Source organism: Suricata suricatta, chromosome 1, assembly GCF_006229205.1.
Source record: "Suricata suricatta isolate VVHF042 chromosome 1, meerkat_22Aug2017_6uvM2_HiC, whole genome shotgun sequence".
Classification (NCBI taxonomy): Eukaryota; Metazoa; Chordata; class Mammalia; order Carnivora; family Herpestidae; genus Suricata; species Suricata suricatta.
In genome coordinates this window covers 164,499,033-164,518,461 of record NC_043700.1, presented here as the reverse complement: position 1 = coordinate 164,518,461, position 19,429 = coordinate 164,499,033, and the positions used below count along the sequence as shown (strand labels likewise).

General features: G+C 40.2%; 2 protein-coding genes across 2 annotated transcripts in view; both read left to right on the top strand.

The window, feature by feature from the left end:
• Positions 1–1,092: 1,092 nt before the first annotated feature.
• Positions 1,093–19,429, top strand: part of NWD2 (NACHT and WD repeat domain containing 2) — a 24,676-nt gene continuing 6,339 nt past the window's right edge. Inside the window, exons 1-4 of the mRNA XM_029952190.1 lie at positions 1,093–1,230; positions 4,428–4,631; positions 12,348–12,492; positions 18,523–19,112. Of these exons, the coding sequence (XP_029808050.1) occupies positions 1,093–1,230; positions 4,428–4,631; positions 12,348–12,492; positions 18,523–19,112 (1,077 nt within the window). The remainder of the gene's footprint in view (positions 1,231–4,427; positions 4,632–12,347; positions 12,493–18,522; positions 19,113–19,429) is intronic.
• C1H4orf19 (chromosome 1 C4orf19 homolog) overlaps positions 12,471–19,429 on the top strand; it is a 110,876-nt gene continuing 103,917 nt past the window's right edge. Inside the window, exon 1 of the mRNA XM_029947575.1 lies at positions 12,471–12,492. The gene's annotated coding sequence lies outside the window, so the exon portion shown is untranslated. The remainder of the gene's footprint in view (positions 12,493–19,429) is intronic.

Here is a 19,429-nt window from a genome sequence, read left to right as displayed (position 1 = left end):
CCACGGCACCATTTTAGAGAACCATCATGGATTTGACCCTGCCCTAGACTCTGGAACGTGCCTTAGTGAGGGCAGAGAGATAAAGAACCAGGAGTTAGTTCACTGCTAGTGCAGTGATGATGGTCTGTGCCAGGACACCATCTCATTTTGCTAAGTCACTATTTTGTCCTCTTTCCTACTCCGTACCCCTGGATCTTGATAGCTGGGTCCATGATATTCCTGGACGTCATTGGTCGCTAGATGGAGAAGCATCAATTACTAAACCCCATATTTAATTTTCTGGCTGTCCACCAGATCCTGTACCCATGGCCAGACTCCACTTTTTGGATTCTTCCGGTGACTACCGCTTAGAAGTCTGCTTACTCCCTACTTTGGCCATACTTACGGGTTTTCTAGATAGCTCTTGCCAGCACTAAAACCTCACTCCTCATGACAGACAGCCCTGAGTAAGGATGCTGACTATTCTTATCCAGACTACCAACAGGAACAGGATAACCCCCAGGTTGGTTAGCTTTAAGAATGCCATCTCCTTCTGTATCTGTGGCAGAATCAGAAATCATACCTGTTCATTTATCCAAGTTTAACATAAGAGATTTTAGAAGAGGGACACTAAAAGTGAGAGTAGAGTGATGGTTGCCAGAGGGGTGAGCGGGGAGGGGATAGATGAAATGGGTGAAGGGAACGGAGAGGTACCAGCTAGCAAGTATACGATAAATAAGATGCGGGGATACAATGTACAACTTTGGGACCACAGTCAATAATATTCTAACAACTTTGGGTGGTGACAGATGGTAACCAGACTTACCGTGGTGACCATTTTGCAATGTATACAAATATTGAGTCATTGTGCTGTACAGCTGAAACTAATGCCACATTGTATGTCAATTATTCCTTAACAAAATAGAAAGTGAGAAACAACACAAAATAGCATTTTTGTTGCATACAGCCTGTTGTCAAGAATAGCCCCAAACAAATGCAGATTAAAATAAAAGTGTTTGCATTTGGCCTTCAAGCTGATATAGTGAGTAGGAGTTAGAACACCCTTATGTCAAAAGAACCCCGTGTAGACCCGTATTTAACCATGCTGAAATAATGGAGACCAAAGTGGTGGCGTCCCTCCATTCAAGGCCCTTCCAAAGGACCTTTATGCAGCCAAGGAGGACAAGCAGGTTGTATCTTCCTCCCGCCTGGTCTTGGAGGCTAGTATTGAGGAAACCTGAGTTTGAAAAGGTGAGTTCAGTGAGCCACAGTCAGCTTGAGTAAGCAATTAAATGATAGAGATTATGTCCCAAGGAGATAGGGCATGGCCCAACCAGGAATGTGTTCAGACAGGACTTATTAAAAGACTACACGGTGAAATGGAAGTTGCAGACAAGACTGGTACCTTCCCAAATTGTTACTCCACCTGTTGAGAACTGAAATATTACCTCTGAACACAAGAAGCAGCTTCGGCTTCTAAGAAGAGAACAAAGTCTAAAGATTTTTTCCTCTATCTTGGTTCATTCATTTATTCAATAAATAGGGTTTTAAAAATATATATGTTTTCTATGTGCTAGGAACCAACAGCTCAGGCCTCAACCCTTATGGAGCTTACCATCTTGTAACAGAGTTTAGGTTATGAATTTAGTTGGGACACAGATTTACCAGGACTTTAATTCTCTCACCTGCCTGTGTGAGATGAAAAAACCCTTCGGATATTGCCATGATAAGCAGTAGAGGTAGCAAGAAGTGTGCCAAGGAAGCCAAACCACAATTCACATTCCAATGGGTAAACAAGGCTTGAAGTTCAGGGTGAAGGTACTAGTCAAAAGGAGGAAAGGATGAAGGTGCCCACGGATTAAAGAGAAACCTTCCCATGGACACTATAAAGATGACAAACTTGTCTTAGATAGCATAGATTTGTCTTAGAGCTCCATTATGCTCCTTCCTCGTTTCTACTAGATGAGACTTTGAAGAGTAATTCGAATACCAGATGCTATAGGAGCTAATATTTTTATTAGCTTAAGCAGGCGGTCCATGCACCAGGAGGGCTTGCTAAAACATCGATTTCTCAGCCTACCCCCAGAGTTTCTGACTTGTAGGTCTGGGATGAGATGTGAGAATCTGCAGGCCTAATAAGTCCCCAGGTGTTGCCGGCGCCACTGTGCTACTGTGGTCTGAGGACCACGCTGTGCGGACCACCAGCTCAAGCAGACATTTAGAGGAGCTTGAAAATATTGTCCCACAAGGCAGGAAAGACAGCATCACTTGGTCTAAAAATTTTTAATACCTATTCTTTTTCTCCTACAAAATAATAATGTGTACACAAATTTTTAATAAAAAAAACACAAGTTCAGCGGCACCTGCCTGGCTCAGTCGGTAGAGCGTGTGACTCTTGATCTTGTGGTTGTGAGTTCAAGCCCCATGTTGGGTGTAGAGATCACTACAAAATATAAACAAACTTTTTAAAAAAAACAAGAAGTTCATAAAACAATCTAAGTAAATTTAAAGCCACTCAAAATAATCATTGATAATACTGTTGTGCATTATTAAACGTTTCTTATATGTATATGTATGTAAATATATATAGAGAGAGAGAGAGATATACACACTATCTGCTTTCATATATATATGTAACATATATAAAACATTAGAATCATCTTATACATACAGTTTTGTAACTTATCTTTTCACTTAATAGTATATTATAAACATCTTCTAAAATTCAGCAATGGCACTACTAAGTATTTACCTAAAGGATACAAAAGTACAAAATTTGAAGGAATACATACACCCCAATGTATGTATTATCAAAAACAGCAAATTACGGAAGAGCCCAAGTGTCCATTGACTGATGAATGAATAAAGGATATGTGGTACATATACATAATGGAATATTACTCGGCCATCAAAAAGAATGAAATCTTGCCATTTGCAATGATGTAGACGGAGCTAGAAAGTCTGCTAAGGGAAATAAGTCAGAGAAAGACAAATACCACGTGATTTCACTCAAAAGTAGAACTGACGAAACAAAACAGGTGAACAAAGGGGAAAAAAGGAAAAACGGAGGCAAATCAGAAAACAGACCCTTAACTGTAGAGAATGCACTGGGGTTACTGGAGGGAAGGTGGGTAGGGGGTGGGTTAAATGGGTGATGGCCATTAAGGAGGGCTCTTGTGATAAGCGCTGAGTGTTATGTACATGGTCGGTCACTAAATTCTACACATGAAACTAATATTACCCTGTACGCTAACTATCTGGAATGTAAATAAAAACTTGAAAAAGAAAAATAATCTTTCTACATCAATACAGTCCTAGAATATGACTGGCTGCATCCTTTGAATAGAGGCGCTGTAGTCTGTGTAAATGTCCCCATTGGCAGGGCAGTGAGGTTGCAATGCCAAATCTTTCCTGCTGAAACAGTATCAGCATGAATATTCTGCTGTCTTTATAAGTGCATCCTTAACTATCTTCTAAAGACAATTTCCCAGAAGAAAGATTGCCAAGTTGAAAGTTATATAGATTTTTAAGGCTTTTAATGCATTCTGCCAGAATCCCCCTCAATGAAATATTGTATCAATTTACACACACACCCCCATCAAAGCTCTGTGGGTATCTTCTTCTCACACCTTTTTTAAAAAATGTTTATTATTTCTTTTTGAGAGAGAGACGGAAAGAGAGTGCAAGCAGGGAAGGGTGGAGAGGGAGACACAGAATCCAAAGCAGGTTCCAGGCTCTGAGCTGTCAGCATGGAGCCCAAAGCGGGGCTCGAACGCATAGACTGTGAGATCGTGACCTGAGCTGAAGTCAGACATTTACCTGACTGAGCCACCCAGGCGCCCCTCTTCTCACACCTTCACATAATACTGAGCATGTTTCTCTTTGCCAATTTGGGGAGAAAATTATATCCTGTTTACATTTTGAATTGTTTCTGGTTATAGTGGGGGCCATAGTGGCACTGCATTCAGTGATTTCCTACTTGCATTTGTAGCTGCGTCAATCTGGGGCTAGAATCCTACTCTGCTAACTCCTCACAAGGCAATTCGTTTGCTTGAGTTTACATGTTTGATGTTTCAGAGTGCAGCATGTCACTTTTCTTTGTCACGAACAAACAAAAAATGTCAGAATAGAACAATTTTTATTATATTATGTAAACTCTGGGAAAATAAATTTGCTACAAAATCCTGTATGTTGCATTTGCCTGCTGGGATACACAATCTCAATTCTCAGGATAGGAATTTATTGTGATTACAGTATAAGTGATCTAATTTTACTTATTAAATAATCCAGGGGGGGAAAAGAAGCATCTGCCTTGATTAAAACAAAAAACTGATGGAACAACCTATCTGATTTCTATTCGTTATTTATCGAGTAGCTACAGGATGTAAACAGGACAAAATGAATTTTCTTGGTGATACACTAACCTGAACCTTTTTGTGGATACACAGGGACTGTTAGGAGAAAAATATGGGAACATCCGCATCCCCGGAGAAGTCGAAGCCTCGGAGTTCGAGATGATCTTGGACGCTGCGGTAGAGGCAAAGCTGGAGACGAAGCTCCTGGAAGAGTGGTACTGTCGCGATGAGAACTCGGTGCCGGCGGCGTATTACCTCAGACCTAAGTCGGAGATGCTGCAAAGCAACAAAAATGCAGTGAGTTACCTTTCCCTCCAAAGTATGTACGTGTCCGTTACCCTCAACTGTTCATATCTGGGGATGCTTCCCTCCACAGAAAAGGCACAGTAGACAGAAGAGTATTCTGCCCTGGACTCTACATTTCTTTGGATCAACACAATCCAAATCTAAAAAACTTTCCAATTTTTTTAAGTTTAATTATTTTATTTTGAGAGAGAGAAAGAGAGAGAATCACAAGCATGCTCCACACTGTCAGTGCAGAGCCTGACATAGGGATCGAACCCAGGAACCGTGAGATTATCACAACCTGAACCAAAACCAAGAGTCAGATGCTTAATGGACTGAGCCACCCAGGCACCCTGAAACGTAACAGTTTTGGACTTACCTTTCTTGTCTGGCTTCTCAGACTTTCCTCCTGGGGTTCTTTCCTTCTTCCTCAAGTTTACCTTTGGAAGTTCCATTAATGGAGGTCTATTAGTGATAAACTCTGTTTATCTGAAAATATTTTTATTTTTCCCATTTTGCCATAATGTGTCTATGTTATTCTGAATGGCATATGTCATACATCCTCTATTTGTGAATTTAGGTATTCTATCTGCTCTGGAAAATTCTCAGCTATCATCTTATCAAATAATGTTTTTCCTCTATTTCCTCTGTGCTTTCCTTTTTGCTCTATAATTGGATTTACCCTGGACCATCCTAGTCTATCCTCCATATCTCTTGAGTCTCTTTCACATTATCAATGCCCTTAGCTCTCCATGCTGTTTTCCAGAAGATTATTTTAGGTCTTTGCCCACTTGGTGAGTTTATTTTTTCTTCAGCTTTGTCCACTCTGTTCGTGCATAAAATTTTCAAGTTCAACAGTTATATTTTTGATTTGTGAAACTTTCTTTGGGGGAGGGTTCTTTTTAAAGTATGCCTACTTATTATAGTCTCCAATTGATTCAGTATTTGTCCTTCAACGTTTCATACATAACTTATATTCTTGTATATCGTGAAGAATCTTCAAGTAAGGTTGATTCATGAGGTTGATTCATGATGCAAACAGTATCATTATCTTCTGAACAGCCTGGCTCCTAAATGTATGTACTTTGTGTCCCTTGATTCAGAAAAAAAGGAGGAATAGAAAATGGATGGGCCTATTCCTTATTATGGATTCCCAGACAGATTGAAAAAAAGGATAGTGGTGCCTAGCTGGCTCAATCAGTAGAGCATGCAACTCTTGATCTCAGGGTCAGGAGTTCAAGTCCCACATTAGATGTGGGGCCCACTTAATTAAAAAACATTGTATTTCATTTAAAGAAGGCGTAGATATCGATCCCTCTTGCAAAGAGAACATCCTTGACATATTCAGTGCTCAAGCATCTGAGAGGACTACAGCCTTCCGTTAGTGACAGCCTAGCAACAGTTCTTCACTTAAGAACCGCATGTATTTGTCATTCTGATATTTAACATAAAGCATTTTCTCCATGCAATATGAAATCATGTCAGGATCCTTAATTTTTCTTCTTCCCCCTCCATGCATTATAAAGTAATTATCGGCAAGATTCTTGCTTCTATGGGTAGGAGTATTAGGGCATATCCAAGCCATTCCTCAGTTAAATATTTATGCCAGGAGGAAATGTAGTTGCTGGGAGAAGTAGATATCAAAACGCATAATAGCCCAAGAAACCAGATTTACAAAGTGGCTGGGGAGCCTTGAGGTGCTCCTTTGTCATTTGATTCTAAGATCCTCTAGGGAAATTTAAGTTATTCTCTAGCCCCCACCTGGTATTTCTCCATAAATTATTGTTAAATTAATGAATATATGAAGACGATCATCACCAAGACTCTCTAAATGTTACTTGTTTGGGAGGCAGCCCTCCCATTTGATTTCCTAGAGAATCATAAAAACAAATAAAGAAGAAACAAGTAAAGACAAATGAAAACAAATGACCACCTCTCTTTTAACTTTCTGTTCCCTTTAGAGGATATTGAAGAGATCATTTTTTTATGAAATGTGTATCAAAACCCGGGAGACACTGGCTACCTAACCTGCTGGCAGCGCACCAGGCCCATGAGCTCTCCTGAGGACTAGCCCACTAGCCTTGGCCTTGAGCTCAGGGAAGACTTTGTTAAACCATCCACACCCTGCCACTGCCTAGCCACAGCAGCCACCAGGCCACGGCCAGCCAAGTGCCGTCAGCCACCACCTAGCACCAGACCCAGCCATGCCTACCACTCATCCCACACCCCACCCAGCCTCCCACCCCTGGCCACCCTGAGGTGCAGCCCCCGCTGCCTGAGCAATTCAAGGCTCTGACATAAGCCCAGGGGCCCAGCACAAATTGTGCTAACACTGACACCCCATCCCAAGTTCCCTAGCAGGAACACCCCCTCAGATCTGGCCTGTCTGGTTCCCACTAACACCACAGAGAGGAAGCATGGCCCACAACAAGCAGACAGGCCGAACAGATGACTGCACTGAATGAAGAAATGACCCAGACACAACAGCAGGGCACACAAAGGATACTCTTATGAAGTGCCAGGTTCTGGTGACCAGGGGACGCTGCACTGCAGGGCACTCCAGGACCTCTTCTTGTAGTCACTACTTTCAAGAGTAGAAGACACAGCTGACTTTCTTAACACAGAGAAACAAAGACACAAAGAGGCAGACAAAATGAGGAGACAGAGAAATTTATCCCAAGTGAAAGAACAGGACAAGGCCACAGCCAGAGATCTACATGAAACAGATGTAAGTAATGTGACTAATAGAGAGTTTAAAGCAATGATCATAAGGATACTCACTGGACTTGAGAGAAGAGTGGAGGCCACTAGCAAAACCCATAACACAGAGATAAGGAATAACACAGAGATAAAGGGCTCAATAAACAAAATGAGAAACACACCTGATGGAATGAAAAGCAGGCTGGAAGAAACAGGACTTCATAACCACGAACCCAGCTCTGTGAGACACAGTAAAGGGGAATCTTTGAGTGGGAAGGAAAGACTAAAAGTGACAGGATAAAGATAGGAAATACAAGAGCAGTAAAATTGCATATTTTTGTAAAAAGAATCAGTCAAGGAACTCACAAAAAAGGGTATAGAATATAATAACATATACCTAAAACATGGGGAAGAGAAGAGAAAAGAATGGGTTCAAACTTAAATGACCACCAACTAAATATAGACTGCCATATGCAAAAGAGGTTATATACAAACCTAATGTTAACCACAAATCAAAAATCACTAACAAATAGGCAAGGAATAAAGAGAAAGGAATCCAATTATATTATTAAAGAAAATCAGCAAAACATAATAGAAAGACAAGAAAGGATCAGAGAAAATCTTCAGAAACAACCACAAAACAAGTAATAAAATAGCAATAAATACATACTATTGATAATTACTTTGAATGTAAATGGACTAACTGCCCCAATCAAAAGACATAGGGTGACAGAATGGATAAAAAGACAAGACACATTTGTATGCTGCCTACAAGCGATTCATTGTAGACCTAAATCAGCTGTATATTGAAAGTGAGAGAATGGAAAAATGCTTATCATGCAAGCAAAGGTCAAAAGAAAGCCAGAGTAGCAATATTTATATTGGACAAAATAGGCTTTAAAACCAAGACTGTAACAAGAGGCAAAGAGGGTCACTATGTAATAATAAAGAGGACAATCCATTAAGAAGATATAACGACTGTAAATACTTATGTGCCAACATAGAAGCATCCAAATACACAAAACAGTTAATAACAAACAAATGAACTAATAAATAATAATACAAAAATGGAAGGGGACTTTAATAATACATTTACATCAGTGGACAGATCATCTAAACAGAAAATCAACAAGGAAACAGTGGCATTAAATGAGACACTGGGACAGATAGATTTAACAGATATATTCAGAACATCCCATTCTAAAACCGTAGAATACATGTTTTCAAGTGCACATGGAACATTCTCCAGAACAGATCATACATTAGCCCATGAAACAAACTTCAAAAAATACAAGATCAAAGCCATACCATGCAACTTTTCTGACCACAATGCTATAAAACTAGAAACTGACCACAAGAAAAAATCTGGAAAGACCACAAATACATGGAGGTTAAATAACATGCTACTAAATAATGAATGGTTCAGTCAAGAAATCAAAGAGGAAATAAAAAAATACATGGAGACAAATGAAAATGAAAACATAATGATCCAAAGCTTTTGGGATGCAGTAAAGGCAGTCCTAAGAGGGAAGTTTATAGCAATACAAGTGTACCTAAGAAGCAAGAAAAATCTCAAATAATCAACCTAACCTTACACCTAAAGGAGCTAGAAAAAGAACAAATGAAACCTAAAACCAGCAGAAGGAAATAAATTAGAGCAGAAATAAAGGATATAAAAAGCAAAATACATACATACATACACACACATACACACACACTAGAACAGATCAATAAAACCAGGGGCTGGTTCTTTGAAAAAAAATCCATAAAATTGATTAACCTATAGTCAGACTTACAAAGAAAAAAGGGAAAGGATTCAAATAAATAAAATCACAAATGAGAAATAACAACTGACACTACAGAAATAAAATTATGAGAATATTATTTAAAACTATATGCCAACAAATCGGACAACCTAAAAGAAGTGGATAAATTCCTAGAAACATATAAACTATGAAAACTGAAACAAGAACCAGAAAATTTGAAAAGACTGATAACCAGAAAAGAAATTAAATCAATAATCAAAACGTTCCCAATGAACAAAAGTTCAAGGCCATAAGTCTTTGCAGGGGATTTCTACCAAACATATAAAGAAGAGTTAATACATATTCTTCTCAAACTATTCCAAAAAATAGAAATGGAAGGAAAACTTCCAAAGTCATTCTATGAAGCTGGCATTATCCTAATACCAAAACTAGATAAAGAGACAATTAAACAAGAAAACTACAAGCCAATATCCCTGATGAACAAAGTTGCAAAAATCCTCAATAAAATATTAAGAAATATATTACATTACATTCAACAATACATTAAAAAAAATCATTCACATTGAAGTGGGATTCATTCCTGGGTTGCAAAGGTGGTTCAATATTCACAAGTCAATCAGTGTGATACATCACATTAACAAGAGAAAGGATAAGAGCCATGTGGTCATTTCAATAAACACAGAAAAAATATTTAACAAAGTACAACATCCATCCATTCATGATAACAAAGTAAGTGTAGAAGGAAAATACCTCAACATAGTAAAGGCCATATATGAAAAATCCACAGCTAATATCATCCTCAGTGGGGGACAAACTGAAATCCTTTCCCCTAAGACCAGGAACAAAACAAGATCTCCACTCCCACTACTTTTATTCAACATAGTACTGGGAGTCCTCCCACAGCAATCAGATGACAAAAAGAAATAAAAGGCATCCAAGTCAGTAAGGAAGAAGTCAAACTTCACTATTTGCAGATGACATGATACTATATATAGAAGACTTGAAAGACTCCACCAAAACTCCGCTAGCACTGATACACCAATTTAATAGTTACTGAATACAAAATCAACGTAAAAAAATCTGTTGTGTTTCTATATACAGTAATGAGACAATAGAAAGAGAAATTAAGAAAACAATCCCATTTATAACTACACCAAAAATAATAAGATACCTAAAAATAAACCTAACCAAAGAGGTGAATGACCTGTACTCTGAAAACTATAAATCACTGATGAAAGAAATTGAAGATGACACAAAGAAATGAAAAGACATTCCATACTCATGGATTGGAAGAACAAATATTGTTAAAATGTCTATGCTACCCAAAGCAATCTACACATTTAATGCAATCCCTATCAAGATGCCAAGAGCATTTTTCACAAAACTAGAACAAACAATTCTAAAATTTGTATGGAACCACAAAAGACCCTAAATTGCCAAAGCAATCTTGATAAAAGAAAAGCAAAGCTGGAGGCATCAAAATTCTGGACTTCAAGTTATATTACAAACCTGTAGTGATCAAAACAGTATGGTACTGGCACAAAGACAGACCCATCGACCAATTAAACAGAATAGAAACCCCAGATATAAACCCACAACTATATGGTTGATTAATCTTCAACAAAGCAGGAAATAATATCCAGTGGGAAAAGGACAGTCTCTTCAACAAATTATTTTGGGAAAACTGGACAGCAACATACAAAAGAATGAAACTGTATCATACACAAAACAAATTCAAAATGGATTAAAGACCTAACTGTGAGACCTGAAACCATAAAAGTCCTGTAATAGAGCACAGACAGTAATTTCTCTGACATTGGCTGTAGCAACTTTTCTAGATAGGTCCCCTGGGGCAAGGTAAACAAAAGGAAAAATAAACTATTGGGACTCTATCAAAATAAAAACTTCTACACAGGGAAAGAAACAATCAACAAAACTAAAATGTGACCTACTGAATGAGATAAGATATTTGCAAATGACTCATCCAATAAACGCCTGGTATCCAAAGTATATAAAGAACTTATAAAACGCAGCCCCCAAAAACAAGTAATCCTGTTAAGAAATGGGCAGAAGACCTGAACAGACATTTTTCTGAAGAAGACATCCAGATGCCAACAAACACATGATAAGATGCTCAACATCACGGATCATCAGGGGAATGCAAATAAAAACCACAATGAGATATCATCTCACACCTGTTAGTGTTAATGGTTAAAATCACCAACACAAGAAACAGCAGGTATTGTCAGTTAAAAGGAAAAGGGAACCTTCGTACACTGTTGGTGGGAATGCAAACTGGTGTAGCCACTGTGGAAGATAGTATGGAGGTTCCTCAAAAAGTTAAAAACAGAACTACTCTACTATCCAGCAATCTCATTCCTGGGTATTTACCCAAAGAATACAAAAACATGACTTCAGAGGGAGACGTGCACCCCTGAAGCATTATTTACAACAGCCAAACTATGGAAGTAGCCCAAGTGTCCATTGATTGATGAACGGATAAAGAAGCTGTGGGGTGTGTGTGTGTGTGTGTGTGTGTGTGTGTGTGCGCGCGCGCGCGCGCGCGCGCGCGTGTGCAATGGAATATTACTCAGCCATAAAAAAGAATGAAATCTGGCCTCTAGCAACAACATGGCTGGAGTTAAAGAGTATAATGCTAAGTCAGAGAAAGACAAAATACCATATGATTTTACTCATATGTGGAATTTAAAAAGCAAAGCAAATGGCAAAGGGAAAAAGGGAAGGAAGGAGGTGGAAAGACAGGGAGGGAGGAGGAGAGAGAGAGAGAGAGAGAAACCAAGAAACAGACTCTTAACTATAGAGAACAAACTGATGGTTACCAGAAGGGAGGTGGGGCGGGGGGGGGGGGTTAAACAGACGATAGGGATTAAGAGGGGAGGGCACGTGTGACGAGCACGGGGCGATGTATGGAAGAGTTGAATCACTCTATTGTACATGTGAAACTAATATGACACTGTGCCAACTAACTGTAATTAAAATAAAAATGTAAAAACAAGGAAATACATGGTATAATAAGAAATCCCAATAAATTGTGTTCAATTTGTGCAAATTTACACATAACATAGAGATAATTCCCACCTTCCAGGGTTATTGGGGGATTAAATGAGATGCGGCCCATTAACCACCTGTCATAATATTGGCACATAGGAGGCCTTCGAATTATAGGGCTTTTCTTGTGCTTAAATGTTGATTTTTCTTTTGATGATTTTAAGACTAATATCTCACTTTTACATTTCCATAGATGCAGCCTTCTGCCAAAGCCAACAATGAGAAGACCTGGCAAGAGATATCAGATGAGATCAAGAAGATATTTAAGACTGCTGTAAAACTGTTACATGAAAAGGGGAAACTGAAATATAGCCAAGCTAAGAGGTACCTGTTCTCAGGTAATTTTCACACATCTTCAGTAAACGAAGGAAGAGATACGTAAGAGATGTGTTCATGGCTTCGCTTTCATGGGTCTACAAGCTTAATGTCATTTACTGCCTGTTGAAATTTAATTTTTCTAAATGTTTCCTTCTCCTGGAGAGGCAAGTGTCCTTTTCTTTTAACCCACAGATAAGCCTTTACTTAATTTGATGACTTCTTCAGAAAATGTGATTTTAAAAATGTCAGAGGAGGCTGCAAATAATAGAGCAGACTCTGCCAGTGTTCTCAGTTCATACATTCATTCCATTCATTGATTCATTCACTCACTCACTCAGCAAACATTGATTGAGTGCCTGCTATGTGGCAGGCCCTGAGGATACAACAGTGAATAAGAAGGCAGGTCTGTCTTCTGTCTCTCCTGGAACTTATTGTTTCGTGGGGGGGAAATAAATGATAGGCATGTATTTATCAAATACATGAACAGGACCATTTTGGAAAGGATACACGGTATGAATAAACAAGACAGTACCGGGGGCTGATGAACGATGCGGTGGTGCAGATGTCGATAGAGTAGCAGTAAGGAAAGGACTTTGAGCTGAATGACGGGATTCAGAGTCAGCTGTGCTCTAGGAGAATTCTGGGCAGAGGGATTACCAGATTCAAGATCTCTGAGAGAGGAATGTGCTTAGTAAGTTCCAAGAGCAGGAAGAAGGTAAAGGTGGCCTGGCCCAGGGAGGCAGAGATGAAGCATAATATGAACCTTCTGTTTTAATCTAGGGAAGCGGGAAGCCACTAGAGACTGAGAAATAAAGAAGGTAGTGGCCTTCTCATTTAACCTTAAAATACAGGGTCTCACTTAACCTTAAAATACAGATCAACTGAGCAGAGACTCACTTGTCAGCCTTCCTCAGCCATAGACCGGAGGCTTTATTTTTAAAGGATGCCCAGGACACCACAGATCTGAAGGAGTATGTCAGTCATAGTTCCCAGGGGACACACGCAACTGCATGAAAGTGATCAGGTACATATAACATGTTTTTAAAACTGACAGTAAGGAATTATCGAGAAAAAGCATCGGCAGGTGCATTTTCAGATTGGTTTTGTGAATGACGTGATAAAGCATCTATGAAAACCTCAAAGGCACTTGATCCCATTCTCTCTGTGTACATGTATTTCAAGCTTAGGGAAATTATAAATATGTGTGACAAATTCATTCTCTAGAAGCGATCAAAAATTAGGTCTTATGTTAGGTCTCCCCGAAACTACTTAAATTGGCCAGAATGAGTCCTGTCTTTAGAACATACAGGTTGGCAGACATCCTTGCTCCTCTGGGATCTTTTGGATCCAATCTCGAGGCTTTAGTTCTTCATGTTTATCAAGAACAAAACCTGGTCCTAAAAATGTGCTGTAATAGAAGAAAATGCCGAGAGCAAAAGCTTTCCAATTCGTGATGTAAGAGATTCCAGTTTGGGGAAGGCTTCCGCTTATTTAAAATTATACAGTTCAAGTATTTCATCCACAAAAACTGTCTCCTAACTTTCTCTAAAGAATTCTGTCCATGTGACCAACCATGTGAAGATTAAAAACTTCATCTTCATACTATGTAGTACAAACTACTCCAAGCAGACTGTTTCCTGCTTGGGGTACATCTCTTAAAATATGCATGCTTATAATAATTTATTTTACATTTCAAACTCATTTTTAAAAAATATTTATTTATTTTCGAGAGAGACCGAGCATGAAGAGGGGAGGGGCTGAGAGGGGGAGACACAGAATCCAAAGCAGGCCCCAGGCTCTGAGCTATCAGTACAGAGCCCGATGCAGTGCTTGAACTCGCCGACCGTGAGATCACAACCTGAGCCGAAGTCAGACACCCAACCAACTGAGCCACCCAGGCACCCCTTCAAACTCACTGTAAGACCATGTCTATATAAATAAAAATGGCTGGGGAAGTGCCAATTCTTTGAAAGGGATCTAATAGATTACTTATGTTTTCTGAAATGTTGGAATATAAATACTCAGTAGAGTCTGGAGAGATGAACTCTTTCTATCTGAATGTACTTTTTCACACTCCCACTTTCGCCTTCATAAAATAACAGGAGCAGAAGAGAAATAAACTAGACCCTAACCCAGTGTCCAACTATGAACATTAAAAATCTGGGTGGTCTCAGGGATAGTAGATTTGGGGATTTATACCTCGTGAATGATGGTTGCCAGGGCTGGGATCCTCCTAATGTTCCTTCCTTGGTGCTATGGCCTGTTAAACGTTAGGATATGTAGAAAACTGCAAAGACAGAAAACAGATGTTCTGGTAAGAATTTTCTGGGTAAATTTATAATATTGATAGGCAAATAAATATCAGAAATTATTAATAAAAGTCCCCCCAAATCGTGAGAATGCACTGGTTTCTAGACATATATCTATAGAGATGTCTTTGGCTCACGTGACTCATTTATTCAGGTATATATAGTAAGTCTATATCATCAACCAGGCATTCTTATGTACGGCCTCTTTTTTTCCCCCCCGAGCCACGCCTAGATGGGTTCTACCAGGGTGGTTTTTCTCCATCTCTGCTTACAATCCCTGTATAATCAACACTCTTGATTGATACATTCTTTCCATAGATGTGGTGACAATGTCAGGTTTTCTGGGCCTCAGAGGTAACAGGGCATATCTCTGGTTATCATCTGTTATACATGCTGCAGGCGGACATCTTCTTCCTCCTCGTACACAGAAGGTAGCATCTGGTTAACCCAGGGTGGCCCCAGCATGTTACACAGATGGCTGGAAAAGCAAGGCGCCAAAGGGTGCTTTCTGCAGATTTCCTACAGCTCCCCTCACCCACATTACAAGTTCTTACTCTCATAAAAAGAAGAGTAGATCTACATTGTATATGCTCCTTGAACTGGCCTCATTAGCCAACTTGCTTGATCAAAACCCGCTGCAGGGGCGCCTGGGCGGCTCAGTGGGTTAAGCGTCCGGCTTCAGCTCAGGTCATGGTCTCACGGTTCGTGGGTTCGAGCCCTGCGTCAGGCTCTGTGCTGACAGCTAGCTCAGAGCCTGGAGCCTGCTTCGGATTCTGTGTCTCCCTCTCTCTCTGACCCTCCCGTGCTCACACTGTCTCTCTCTGTCTCTCAAAAATAAATTAAAAATTAAAAAAAAAAAACTGTAAACTGCACTGATGACCATAGCACAGCTCACTCCACACTGGTGGCTATAAACATATCTTCTTTTACTTGAGTCATCACTTTTGACCAATTGCTATTATTACTGAAAAAATTATGAGAGGTCTACAAAAAGGCACCGTTTAAAAAAACAGTTCCCAACTTCCCTAATAGTTACTGTATAGAATACATGTATGTTCTAGGTTTCATTTGATGGAGTTGCAGCCAGCACATTGAAATGTTTTCGGGGTTTTTTTTTTTTAAGTTTATTTATTTTGAGAGACGAGAAGGTATGAGTGGGTGAGGGATAGAGAGAGAATCCCAAGCCCAATTCAGGGCTCAAACTCATGAACCGTGAGATCATGACCTGAGGTGAAATCGGATGCTTAACCGACGGAGTCACCCAGGTGCCCCAGTTTCTGGCCACCCCTGCCCTGCATATTCAGGGGCCACCCCAAACCCCAATTCTTCCATCAGATCACAGCCTAGTGGTCACCTCCTCAAGGAAGATTTCCCTGGCTTCTGAGTAGGGGAGCCCTCCTAATTGTTCGCTCTCATTGTACCATTACTCTCCTTCATAAGACTGAAACAATCAGAATGCATACATTTGTGGGACTCAATGATTCCTGTCCACCAACTTCTACTAGACTGTAAATGCCATAATGGCTTTTTCTCTCAGCATTGTCCGTTTTTCTCTCTCCTACTGTATCCTGAGCAACTAACAATGTGCTTGGCACATAGTAAATGCTCAGTTAAGACCAATTAGATGAAGAAAAGTGGGGGAGGATGGGGAAGGAGCCAGTTTTATTTTATTTTTTTTATAGTTTATTGTCAAGTTGGTTTCCATATAACACCCAGTGCTCATCCCCACAAGTGCCCTCCTCCATGCCCATCCCTTCCCTTTCCCTCTCCCCCTTCAGCCTTCAGTTTGTTCTCAGTATTTAAGAGTTTCTCATGATTTGCCTCCCTCCCTCTCCCTCTTTTTCCCCCCTTCCCCTCCCCATGGTCCTCTGTTAAGTTTCTCCTTTTAGACCTATGAGTGAAAATATATGGTATCTGTCCTTCTCCGCCTGACTTATTTCACTTAGCAAAACACCCTCAAGTTCCATCCACATTGCTATGAATGGCCAGATTTCATTCTTTCTCATTGCCATGTAGTACTCCATTGTGTATATATACCACATCTTCTTGATCCACTCATCAGTTGATGGACATTTAGACTCTTTCCATGATTTGGCTATTGTAGAAAGTGCTGCTATGAACATCGGGGTACATGTGCTCCCATGTATCCGCATTTCTGTATCCCTTGGGTAGATCCCCAGCAGTGCTATTGCTGGGTCATAGGGAGTTCTACTGACAGTTTTTTGAGGAACCTCCACACTGTTTTCCAGAGCAGCTGCACCAGTTTACATTCCCACCAACAGTGTAGGAGGGTGCCCATCTCTCCACATCCTCGCCAGCATCTATAGTCTCCTGATTTGTTCATTTTAGCCACTCTGACTGGCGTGAGGTGGCATCTCAGTGTGGTTTTGATTTGTGTTTCCCTGATGATGAGTGACGCTGAGCATCGTTTCGTGTGTCTGTTGGCCATCTGGATGGGAAGGAGCCAGTTTTAAAAGATTGTTGCCTTAAAGTTCATTGCCATTGGTTTAGTTATTTCATGTCTTTTTATTTTTCCTCCCTAAAATCATGCACAAGTGATGTTTTTGTCCTGCACAGTTTCCAAAGTTGCTATGGGGTCTCAGTGATTTAGGATGTGTATTTATTTGTGTATAAGCATACTGTACGCCATAACCCAGTTTATCTTTAAAGAAATAAATTTACACACTAAGTCCTTTTTCTGTACCTGCCCCAATGGATATAATGGAATTTAACAGTGATATGGATAATTCAGATTGATCAATAATCAGAACATGATTATATGCTGAACATGTTCTTATGTCACTATTTACACATACCTGTCTGGGGTACAATGCACTCCAAACACAATGGTGAAGCCACATTGTAAAGGAAAGACTGACAAGGAAAAAGTAAAATAATATGTCATTTGGCCTTTTCCTCATTCTTCCTGGCTCCAGTTGATCCCTGCTCTTCGTTATTAGAACCCCTTAAGTCAGAGAGAAGCTGAACAGGAACTTAAAAGAATCAATTATAGGGGCGCCTGGGTGGCTCAGTAGGTTAAGTATCTGACTTCAGCTCAGGTCATGATCTCATGGTTTGTGGGTTTGAGCCCCGTGTCAGGCTCTGTGCTGACAGCTAGGTCAGAGCCTGGAGCCTGTCTTCAGATTCTCCCTCTCTCTCTCTCTCTCTGACCCTCCCCTGCTCACACTGTCTCTCTCTCACTCAAAAATAAATAAAACATTAAAAAAATTTTTTTTAAAGAATCAACTATAAACTTGGTATACTTTCTTTTTCATGCTTATGTTCAACCTCTCTAACTGGGAAGGAAATTAAATAATTTTAAGTAAAACCAACATTGCTCTGGTTTCCTGGTTGTTTTTTTAAAAATATTTATTTACTTATTTTTGAAAGAGAGAGAGGGGGCATGCACACAGGGGAGGGGAAGAGAGAGAGAGAGAGAGAGAGAGAGAGAGAGAGAGCGAGAGCACAGAGCCCAATGCAGGGCTTGAACCCACCAACTGTAAGACCATGACCTGAGCTGAAGTCAGATGCTTAACTGACTGAGCCACATGGGTGCCCCATTTTCCCAGCTGTTTAGGAAAAGACAGATAGTAAATTAAGGAGTTAAGAAACTAATCTACAGACGACTCTGCTACACACTGCAAGCAAAACAGTCTCCCACCAGCACCTAGAGAGATAAGTACTGGGGGTGTGGGCCCACCGCTCCTTTGCCCTAGACAATCAACCCCTATTTTCTTTCAGCGATAGAGGACGAGTTCGACTTTGCTCTAGGAAAACAAACTCCAGCATTCCTAAAGAAGTGCGTCTGCTACATTCGGAAAATCGCTAACATTGAACGCTTTGTGAAAATCCCAGAGATGGGAAAATACATGGATATAACTGGAACAGAACCAAGGATTATGCGGGACGCTGAAGCCCAAGAGAAGCTGATAAAACTCAGGGATGAATTTATTCCTACTATTGTTGCATCATCTAATCTGAGAGTGTACACGTCGGTTACTCATTGTGACATGAAACTGGGATACTCCCAAGAAATAGAAAATCACTACATAGAGGGACTTGGGAAGCAGTTTTATGAGGACATGATCGATATAATTCAGGCAACCGTTCAACAGAATTTTGACACGGAAACTGACACGCTCTACGATGAAATCCTCCAGCACTCGTCATTGTGTAAGACGTACGCCTCCTTCTACGAGTACAAGTGTGAATCTCTCAACACAGTGCATACATACATTCTCCCAAGCAAAGCCGGGCCCATCAACCCCCTCGTTGTATACGGCGGACCCTGCACCGGGAAGACGCTCCTGCTCGCTGAGGTGGCAAAGAAGGTAAAAGCCTATTCTTTCACCTGTGTGTTTATCACAATCTCCCACTTTGCAGGAAAGGTAAATTGATCACAATCATTTCATTTTCTGTGAATTATAATTGGTCTTTGTGGAACGGATACTTCTGTGTCTCTCATGCTGGTGTAACGGTTAGAGCGAGAGAATAAGGCACGTGGGGTGCAGCTTTATTTTTTTTTCTATCTTTGGTCAAACTCATGTTGTGGGGCTCATGTCCATTTGGATGGAAACCAGAGCAGATGTCATAGCTCCTCAGTCTTTTCATGACAGACAAGCCCTCCAATTGCTCTGGACATGGAGTC